General features: G+C 44.1%; 1 protein-coding gene across 2 annotated transcripts in view; it reads left to right on the top strand.

Moving 5' to 3' along the window:
• The first annotated feature begins 1,110 nt into the window (after window positions 1–1,110).
• Window positions 1,111–11,121, top strand: part of Fubp3 (far upstream element binding protein 3) — a 47,736-nt gene continuing 37,725 nt past the window's right edge. The window contains exon 1 of one of the 2 annotated variants that reach the window (XM_015497434.2): window positions 1,111–1,272. In XM_015497434.2, coding sequence (XP_015352920.1) covers window positions 1,189–1,272 — 84 coding nt within the window. In that variant the 5' untranslated portion in view covers window positions 1,111–1,188. The remainder of the gene's footprint in view (window positions 1,273–11,121) is intronic. The other variant, XM_015497433.2, reaches the window with a different exon arrangement.

The raw sequence follows: 11,121 nt of genomic DNA, 5'->3' as shown, positions 1-11,121 counted from the left end.
GACAAATAAAAAACAAACTGTGTGCTCAACTGTTGGCCAGTTATTCCTCATACTTCTATCAAAGAGCTCCCAGCATGCTAACACTGTGGTGGGGGAAGGGAGTCATCAAATGAAGTCATACTGGACCTTCTTTATTTCCTTTTCTTGGTGTTCACCTTTAGTTCTCCAGGAAATTCAACTCCTTGACATGATTGGGTGCAGGAAATATTAGATCCAAGAGCAATCAAATGTGGGCAGCCCAGGTTGGATCTACCACTAGTAAGATGTGTCTAGAAGCCATTAAACCTTGTTACTTTTCTGGAGACTTTGTTTGCTCATTTGAAATGCTTCATATATGTAGGAAGATCTGCCCCAAAGGCTTAAGAGTATTCCTGCACTAAGATTACGTTCCTTGCCTCGACAAATCTGAAACTATTCACAACCATCACAAAATTTTAAAAATTCTATGAGCATTCCAAAAGTCCTTTTGGACTATGTGCCAAACTCTAAGAATACCAGTAAAAACTACGTTTTGAGATCAGCTGCCATGGAAGCAATGAGGGTCCTTGGTATTTCCTGTTTTCCCACAATCCCAAAGTTTGTGAAAGACAGGTGATGTTCCGCATGGGCAAACTGATTGGGAAAACTGGGGCCAGGGACTCCCTGTAAACGTGGAATTCTGACATTTTGCGGTGCTGTCCCTGGCCCTCCATGCCTCACTCTGGGCCTCACAATACCGTTTCATGGGGCTCACAATACCATATTCCGGCCAATGGCCATTTCAGGGAGGGGCTCCCAAGGTCAGGCTGTTAGTGGAGCCTGGCTGCTTGAAATGCTGTCTTGGGAAAGCCACTTCTCTCCTCGCTGAGGTTCCACACAGGCCAACAGCCAGATACCTGGGGCCATGTCCGCGCCTCGAGGGCGGGTCACCACATATTCCACGTCCCGGAACAGAACCCCGCACCAGGAGGGTGCAACCGCCTCCAGGTCCTCCCGACCGACACCAGGGCCCGCCCCTCGCACCGCGGCTCCGCCCCCGCTTCCGGTCGGGAGGTCACGTGCTCTGACCACGCCCCGCAGACGCGGCTCCTGTCGCGGCGAGCGTCCCAGCCTCCCTTCCGACGGAAGTGGGGCGACTTTCCCTTTCCGGCTACGGGTCCCGGAGCGGAGCGGGAGGCCGGACCCGGGAGCCGAGCGGCGGCGGCGGTAATGGCGGAGCTGGTGCAGGGACAGAGCGCTCCGGTGGGCATGAAGGCCGAGGGCTTCGTGGACGCCCTGCACCGGGTCCGGCAGGTACGGGCGCAGCCGGCCGGCGGGAGCACGAGAGACCGAGGCGGGGCCAGGGCGGGCGAAGAGGGTCGGCCTGGGGGCTGANGAGTCGACGCTTCAGCCGGGCCCGGCCGTTCGGCCGGGCGTCTACAGCCGGGAGTAGCCGGGGCACGAGGCGCCACCGCGAGGCCCAGGCTCAGCCTGTCGGGCGGGTCTCCCAGGTGTCTGAAGCCGCTGGAAAAGCGTTTGCCCAGCGCGCCCATGGCGTCCCAGCGCCCGGGTTGTACCCCTGGGGCTGTCAGTGATGGGTTCTGGGGTTCGGGAGCGGGTGGACGGGAGGCTCCTAGTGAGGATCCGGCTGTAAGTATAAGGGTGTCTTCTCAACACCCAGTAAAGAGCTTGTTAAAACTTGGAATCCTTCGTCTTTGGACTTTCTATGTTTCGAAGGTTGAGTGGAGGGAACTCGAGGATATTTTATTTTTAAAGGTGTTCTTTGGAGAAAGGAGAGAGGAGGTGTTAAGTGGGTGGTCCCCAAGAGGCAGAAGTGGCAGTAGTTTTCCTCTCCTGAAGAGAATGACAGGGACCCATTTTGGAAGAGAAACTTTACCTTCTGACAGTGTGCATTTGTCCAAGATAAAATAGGTTAGTAAGAGGTTGCAAGCTTCCCTGGAGAAGAATATGGAACCTGCCAAAAATATTGTTTGGCTTTTGGCGGTGCTTAGAATGAATGTGCCATTCTTTTGTGTCTAAAACGTACTAAGTTGGTCCTAACAAACTTTCCTTGCCGAATGTCTCATGTTCGTCATCTCTTCCTATATAAATTGTAAGAACACTGATACTTTAAAAGTTGGGCTGAAATTAATGACTGCTTGATTCCTAANGGGTGGTCATGGTTTTCCTTCTCCATAGTATATATAAGCATGTTGCAGAAACTTGCCCCCCAGCAAGTGGAAATAGAGACAGTATATTTCTTTATGTGTGTGACTACTCCCGCCTCTTATATGTCCTTGTAAATACCAGCGACTGTAGGACCTTCATACTTTTGTTAAGAAAGTTGTAAGCTGTCTTGTGCTCGGTTTTTCTAGCCAATTGAGTAGAGTCTGAGTTCACCCTGCTGGGATTTGAATCCTTGCTTTCTTTTCAATCTGGTATATGGAGTCTAGCACCTAATCCACTGAGCTTCTCTTCTGGCATCTTGAAGCCTTGTATATCCTTTGGACTCTTTCCAACAAAGTGAACCAATGGTTGCTGTTAGTTTACTCAAGCATGGTATTCTGAGATCAAAAGGGAGTCTCAGAAGATGTTCCATGAAATTTTTTTCTCAGCGGGAGGTCCAGTGAGTTACTAATGTTTGGCACAAATGGGTAATTAATTTATATCTGTTCTGAAGGGTAGTAAACATGTGATCTGATTCAGTCCTATTGATGAAGATCTAAAAGTGTTGGGTATTAAAAAAACATAGCTAGTATATAAACTAGCGCATAATTCATTGGATGGCTAGCAGAATTAAAGTGTGTCTTTAACTAGTTTGGAGAGGCCAGGATCTTAATAAAGGTTGGATGTGAGTTCAAAGCCAGAGTGAGTCATCTTCCACAGCCAAACTCTGCACCTCTGTCCTGACTGGCTGAGTTACAAGGGGACCTCACTAAGATTTGGGATCAGTAGTTGCAAATCTGTTTTATCCTGTTCAGTTTTTTTGAAGATATTTTTTAAATGTCTGCAGAAGATCCACTGGTAGTTTAGAAGCACCCATCATAAAGTAGGAGCAATCACATATTGACACGGTCTGTGTGCTATACTGTTAGGAGTTCCAAGTAGCCTTCCAGCTGATGGACTAGTTATCTGCCAGGTGTCACTTGAAGAGCTGCTTTTGCCAGTGCTCTTCAGTAGTCAGGCTCCTTTTTTGAGTTTGACCAAGTCAGTGCTTCTGAATTGCATAACTTGAGGATTCTATTCATATACAATGTAGCATAAATGGTACATAAATGGAGTCCGGCATCCTGATGGCCCTGCACCTGAGTAAGTATGACCAAGCATTATAAAATCAGTAGAAAGTAACCTTTCAGAGGATTTTTATGCCTGGAACCTAATCTTTACTGGCTTATTTTTATGGAAATGTTGATTGGCGTGCAGCATCAAGTTCCATAATTCTCTGGAAGATTCCTCCTTATACATCCATTTTCCACTTTGAAACTGAGCAGTAAATAATTTGAGATGTGTGTTGTATATCTACACCTGGGCTGATTTGGGACTTCATGCTTTAAGATGCTGGCTTTTGTGTGTGTGTGTTGGGGGGGCTGGTACTGGTGATTGAATTCAGGGGTAGACTACACTGAGCTACATCCCTAGCCCTTTTTATTTTTAATTTTGAGACATGGTCTCACTGAGTTGCTGAGATTAACTTCAAACTTGGGATCCTCCTGAGCCTCCCAAGTCACTGGGAATACTCTAAGAGAGCATTGTACATCACCCATTAAAGGAAAAAGCTATATTCATTGGCTATTAGATAAGCCTTAAGAGATTATGCCTTTGCTCAGTTAATATATGTTTTTGACTTGGAAAAGTCTAGTGTGTTGAATGCTCACAAGATTCAAGTTGCACTCCATGGAGACTGTCTCATACATGTCCAGTGGTTGGATTTTGTAGGAGACTGATGCCTCTATGCTCATTTTATGTTTCTCAAACATTCAAAGGAAATCAGTTTCTGTAGAAAATCTATGGGCTGCTCCTGTAGATTTGCTCTGATGGCACTCAGTATATTTGTCGGCAAAGAATGAGTCCTTGTTAAAGGGTTTTGGTGATGTCACTGACCCTTTTAGGTCACCACATGTTAATGGAAGTATTGCTATTTGGTATTGAAAAGTGGATAGTAAGTGAACTGCTTTCCATTGTGAGCCTCTTAAGGCTTCATTCGTCTTCAACTGAGATTTATTCATCTTTAATTTAAAATCTGGTATCGTGCATATTGTCAAACTTTGCTTTCTTCTGAAGTCCCAATAATCTTGTAGATACCTAGACCGCAGTTCTCAAAATAGTCCCATGGACTACAGTGGACTTATAAGCATGCTTACTTTGACCCACACAGTACCAACACTTAGAAATTAGAGTGATTTTGCATTAAAATTGAGATTTCTAATTTATTTAGAAAACATCTGACTACTTTGCTCTCCTGTCCTGCATGGCATTCATCAGCAAGAGCTGAGTAGCTGCTGCCCCTTCACATGAGTGTCCACTCTGGGTTACCTTTATTCCTAGCACCATGCTGCTGTTTTAAACTACCCATTGGGATTCTGGATTGACTGCTTTTTCCCTGATCTTTTTCTAAATTGTAAGCCCCAAATCCCTGGGGTGAGAGTGGGGGACACCAGTGGGTGCTGGGTATTGAACCCAGCCAGGCCTTGCTTATGCTAGGCAGGCACTCTACCATGGAGCCACATCCTCAGCCCTTTTTTATTTTATTTTGAGACAGGGTTGCTGGCCTTGAAGTTGCAGTCCTCCTCCTTCACCTGAGTTGCTGGATTACAAATATGCCCCACGACACCCAACTCATCTTAGATTAAAAAAAAAAAAAATTTTTTTTTAGAAATTTTTTAAAAATTTCTAATGGAAAGAACTCTATATGGAGAGTTAGGAGGTCTGAGTCTCCTTCAAGTATATCCAGGACCATGGACGAGGTTGGCCATATAGCCTTTTGAACATCAGGCTTTTAATATATCTTCCATGGAAAAGAGCACTTAGGCAAATAATTTTAGAGCATGCAGGGTCAAATAAAGGTGAGTTGGCTTTACTGCAGGACTTCTTTGTGCATTTAATAACTTATGTGCATTATCTCCTACAAGGGTGTAAGGTGTATGCTATCTTTTTTAGATTTTTAGATGGATCTCTCTAAGCTGCATATGCTGGCCTTGAATTTGCAATTTTGCCCCAGCCTTTTAAGTAGCTGGGATTACAGGTGTGTGTGACCATTCTTGGCTATAGTAATATCTGTGAACAAAACCTTGAAGGGATGATGGTGGAACTCTATCAGGAGGGAGAATACTAATGGGGCATGTCCTTTTAGACCACGTGGATCAGTGTTTCTGCTGAGAGCCTCAGCTGGTCATGTTAGCACGTTACCTGCAGATGGGCTTCTCCATACCTACTTTAAATTCAGCAGAGTTTAATGAGCACGTGTTCTGTGCCAAGCATTTTGCTAAGCATTGGGAAAGTGTTCTTTAATTTTTTCAGAACTTGGATTTTTTTTTGAGATTTCTGAAAACTTTGATCCTCCCCCCAGAAATACTTAAGTTTCATGAAGTTCATGATTTCTCTAAGGCTAAAACCTGGAAGTCCCAGTTAAGAACTTTTGTTCTCAGGTATAATATGATTGTGACAGAGCCCTTCCTCAAAGAGCTCAGTAGTGGGGAGACAGTAGGTAGTTTACAGAGTGCTTAGCAAACAAATAGAGGAGTTTTTAATTCTGCCCAAATGTGGGTGGGATGAGGTTGTCAGGAAAAGCTCCTGAAAAGAACTAACACCTTATCTCATTGTCATAGAATTGCTTGTTTTGCTTAATGCCAGTAAATAGGGCAGGATCAGCCAGGCCCCATCTCTAATGACAATAGCTACCATTCATGGAGCCCATGCTGTGCTGGGTGCCAGGCAAGAGTTCTTAGATACATTCCCTCATTTGAGGGTCACAAAGTTCCCAAGGAATAGTAGTATCATGAAGTGGTTATTTAGAAGACAGAACTTTGAACTCAGATTGTGTGAGTGTAAGTTCTGGTTCTGCTACTTCTGGCTTGGTGACCTTGAACGAATTATTTAACTTCTTTAAGCCTCAGTTTCTCATCTGAAAAATGGAAATCCTTGATGATAGTAATTTGGAAAATAGCTAATGTTACGAGGTGGGTAGTATCTACTGAAGGGGCCATGAGTCAACTTTCTGTGCTGTTGGTAATATTTTTCTTTTTCCTTTCTTTTGTTTTCTTTCTCTGTTCTGGGGATGGAACCCAGTGCCTTGGAGATTCCTGTGCATTCTACCACACGAGCCACACCACAGCCTGTGCTCTGTCTTGATCTGGACCCTTAATCATAGGCGCTAAGGATGTGAAAATGCAGTGAGCTGTAAATGCGGGCCCCATACACTCTTCTGTATTACTATTATATTTAGACAAAAGGTTAAAATAGCAGACATTTCTGGATCCTTAATATGTGCTGGCATTTTTGGGGTGATTTACACTTGTTACCTTGTTATCCGTAGAGATAGGTTAACTACTTCACACCATCATTGAAAATTAAAGAAAGGCACTGGGCAACAGCCTGGTAAGGGAGCAATGAATTTGGTATACTTTCTTCTTTGTAACACATCAGGAAGTTGGATGCCGGCCTAGGGCTTTCCCCTGTACACCAAGGTTCAGGACCCTGTCTCTGAGACTCAAGCATAGTGCCTGGGTTCTGCTTCTGCTATGGGAAGCAGAGATTTGCAGTCCAACCTTAGTGTTCTTCCAGGCAGGGCCACTCTTGTGGCTGAAGAGCACAGGTTGCCCCGAAGCAGGTTCCCACTCCCTGGATGGTGACGTGAGCTTTACCTGTCTGCTGGATCTCCGAGAACAGGAGTAGTTATAGTTAGTGGCATGGAGAAGGGTGTGTAGGTGACTTTCTGGCATTTGGGGCCTTTACTTGTTTCTATTTAGTATAAAGTTCTCAGGTATGTGTAGGTAGTCCTAGCTTCCCTTTGGATTTGTAAGGTGGACTACTTTGTGAATCAGAAAAGGGAATAATTAATTGCTGTATTTCCTAACTTCAGTGATTTGTTTACCACCTTTATGATTTTTCCCATAAAAATGAGCCTTCATTATACTATTTACTTAATATTAAAGTGTTTTCAAAAGGAAAATCACTATCGTAAGTGGAAAACAGCCATGCATCAAAGGTAACTAAGGACAGTGTGTGTGTATGTTAATAAAAATACTGATCCATAAGCTGGGTGTGGTGGTGCACACCTGTAATCGCAGTAGCTCAGGAGGCTGAGGCAGGAGGATTGAGAGTTCACAGCCAAGCCTCAGCAACAGTGAGGCACTAAAGCAACTCAAAGAGACCCTGTCTCTAAATAAAATACAAAATAGGGCTGGGGATGTGGATCTGTGCTCAAGAGCCTCTGAGTTCAATCCCTGGAACCCCCCACACCGCCCCCCCCCCCCAAAAAAAAAGTACTGATCCATGTGCCTTCTAGAATTGTCTGTATCCTCCTCTTTAGAAAACATGGGTGTGATCAGCCCTGTGTTTTACAGGTGAAAACACCAAGGAACAGGGCCCTTGAAGGTCACACACTGGAAGAGTGGCAGGAAAACCAGGACTCTCAGCTGACTCCTGGTGTGGTAGTCCCCTCCCCTCTATTCTGCTTCTTGCATTAGGGGCTGAATGTCCAAGATGGTGATTTGTTTTTCATCTATCACTGTGCTTAAAGTAGTGCAAGTAGTGAGATAACCCATTTGTCTCCCCACAAAAGGAGGGGTGACTTGTGTTTTAGAAAATCACTAGCAGAGTCTCCAAGGTCATGCCTGCAGATAAGAAATAGAGTGGCCTTGGTTTTGTTGGAGTATCCCAGCTTGTGTGCTTCTGTTATCTTCTGGCCTGCACCATTCTGAACCTCACATTCCCGAAGCAGCTACTGCTTAGAAGGAGATGAGTGAGGATATGAGCAGTCCCTTGAACCGTAGGCACTGGGAGTCATTAGGTTTTTAAGTCCTCAGGAATTTAGATGGGTTTTAGAGAGTATGAAGTGGAGGAGAGAGAGGTGCTTGCCTAATAGTTAGGAGCCTAGACTCTGAGTCGGGGGGCCCAGGCTTAAATGCTATTCTTCACTTTTAGAATGGGTGGCTTGGGTGGGTCACTCAGCTTCTGTGGGCCTTTTTTTTTTTTTTTTTCTTAAAATGGAAATACCAGTTTCCTAGACAATCATCATGAGAAAAACAATATATCTGAAGTGTTCTTAGCAGAGTGCCTGCCACATAGTAAGCACTCAATAAATTATTTTAATTTTCATTATTAGATATTTAAAACCATTTATTGGAACAAGAAATGTGCTTTATGAATAAAGGAATACATTGTTTCTTTACAGTATATTGTAATGTACAGTATAATATAAATGCAAAGTATAATTATTCATCTAACATTTGTATTGCCAGGATTCAAAAGCAACCTGCTGGCTTCAGCACTATACCTCTTAACTATTACTCTGGACTGCCTCTCTCTTTGCAGACTTCCCAAGTTATAGAAAACTGAAGCAAGCATGAATTAGGAACAAATTGGAGAGACTTGTCATATTTTGGAAGGACACTTGTCAATTTAATCAAAACTAGGAACAGAAAGCTTGTAACATTTCTATGTGACATTCCAGCAACATATGAAACTGGAATTTCCTTATAAATTATAAGGAAGGCCAAGGACTCAGGAATACATTTTAGCTATGTAAGAAGGAAGGGAAAAGAGCTAGAAGCCAGTAGGCATCATCAGAAGGGAATAGAGATGATGTGCCTAATGTGTGGAGCTTTTTGGGGTGGTCTGTTGAGAAAGTGGTTTGATGCACATACTGTTGGGGATTCCACAGAGAATCATAGTACCGTTAGCCATAGAACCCCCACCCACACACCCACTTTTTCTTTTCTTTTTTTTTTTTTTTTTCTCGCACCAAGGAATTGAACCCAGGGGCATTTCATCAATGAGCCACATCCCTTATTTTTTATTTTGAGACAGGGTCTTGCTAAGTTGCTGAGGCTGACTTTGAACTTGCACTTCTCCTGCCTCAGCCTCCTGAGATGCTGGAATTACAGGCATGCACCAATGTGCCAGGTTACCCCTTTCTCATTTTGGGGTCATCTTCATTGTCTGTTAGGAAGTTTTAGGGCCATATTTTGCTTAAGTTTTTTACATGGTGCTAAGGATGGAACCCAGGACCTCGCACCTGCTCAACAAGCATTCTGCCACTGAGTATACATCTAATCCTTTTATTTTACTTTATTATGAGTCAGTGTCTTTCTGAGTTGTCTAGGCTGGCCTTGAACTTATAATTCTCCTGCCTCAGCCTCCTAAGTAGTTGGGAGTACAGGAATGCGCCATCCGTTAGGCCTTGCTGGGGCCATTTTTAAAGAACAACTGGGACAATAATCTTGACACTCCCTACACCAGCCATTTGCTGCTCAGTTTATTGTGGTCTCCTGTGAAGTGAAGTGTTCTTACCTTTTAAATCCATCTGCTTTACCAAATAGTTCCTTAAAGGTAACTTTTGCATCTTGAGTAAGTAGCCAACTACCACAAGCTTATCCAAAACATGGAGAGAGGCTGGGGATGTGGCTCAAGCGGTAGCACGCTGGCCTGGTATGCGTGGGGTGCTGGGTTTGATCCTTAGCACCACATACAAATAAAATAAAGATGTTGTATCCACCGAAAACTAAAAAATAAATATTAAAAATTAAATATGGAGAATGAGATTGCAAGTCTTGGGCAGTGTGCCATTTGGAGCAAATGATCCCTTCCTTACCTGAGTCTTGGGTATATGAGCTCGGGTTTCTTAGTATTTTTCTTACTGGTGGGGAAAAAAGTTTTAAGCATGCATTCAGGCTGCCATCATCTCTAGGTTAGGCAGGGGTCAGCAAACTTCCTTTAAAGGTCTGTGTAGTAAGTGTTAACATTTAGGCTTTGCACACTGCACAGTCTCTGTGCCACTGTAGTGCAAAGCCAGCCATAGGTGATATATGAACCAATGTGTGGTTGTGTTCTCATAAAACCTTCATTACAAAAGCAGGTGGTTCACCAACCATAATTTGCTGACCCCTGGCCTCTACTATACTAGTACCTCCTAAATGATCTTCCTCTCCTCATCTCCTTACAATCTGTTTTCCTTGAAGCAGTCAAAGGGATCTTTTAACAATAAAAACGAACATGTTTCTCTCTGGATTAAAACTTGGGAATAGTCTTCCATCAGCCTTTCTATAAAATCCAAGTTCCTTACCAAGGCCCGTAAGGCTCTAAGAACTCTTAGAATACATCTAGGTCCTTGTGCTCAGTGAAATTGACTTATTCTTCTAGGCTCATACCTGCAAGCCTGTTCTGCCCCAGGGCTTTTGTACAAGCTGTTCCCTCTGCCTAGGACATCCTCTGGTTTTTCTGTGGCCAGCCTCCTCCTCATGTAGTTCTCAGATTAGATGATACCTCCCTGCAGTGGCCCTTCCCTGATTGCTTTACTTGAAGCACCTCTTCTGGGCCCTGTGTATGTCATCTTAATGCTTAGTACCAGCTGGAGTGGTCAGGTACTGATTACCTTGTGTACCCTGTAAGTCCCCACCAGCTGTGCTAGTTCAAGAGAGTCAGGGCTTTCCTAGGTCATATTCTGCACAGCAGCCCCAGTGCCTCAAACAGCTCGTTACACTGGAGATAACTAGTATTTGTTGGATGGATTGCCTTCTTTTCAAAACCCTGGTATTTGTAAAATATTTCTACTACTTGAAGCTCCTTTGTTCAAGGTATCTTAACTATATTTCAAAAACTAATATGGTATTGTACCCTAGGGTTTTTATGCAGAGAGGAAGGAGACTTGCCCAACATCGCAGAACCAGTAAATGGAAGGGAGGAGAGCAGACATCAGTGGACTTGGGATGCCTGGGAGCCTGGCTGGCATTCCAAGGCCTGCATTTGGTTTTCAGTCTCGTGGTTATCTTTGTCATTTATTTGTTTAAGGTTATTTATCTTCATGTTGGTCCCAGAAGGCGTCAGACTTCTGGGCACTTTTGGACTAGCGCAGAACTACCAGGAAAACCTCAGCTGTATGGGACAGCTGTGCTGGCTGCCGTCTGTCCTCCCTGCTTGTTGAACTTTACTAAGGGACTGACATGA

The sequence above is a fragment of the Marmota marmota genome, unplaced genomic scaffold, assembly GCF_001458135.2.
Source record: "Marmota marmota marmota unplaced genomic scaffold, marMar, whole genome shotgun sequence".
In the NCBI taxonomy this organism is placed as follows: domain Eukaryota; kingdom Metazoa; phylum Chordata; class Mammalia; order Rodentia; family Sciuridae; genus Marmota; species Marmota marmota.
Note: the sequence above shows the minus strand (reverse complement) of the source record. Positions and strands in the feature narration are given on the sequence as shown.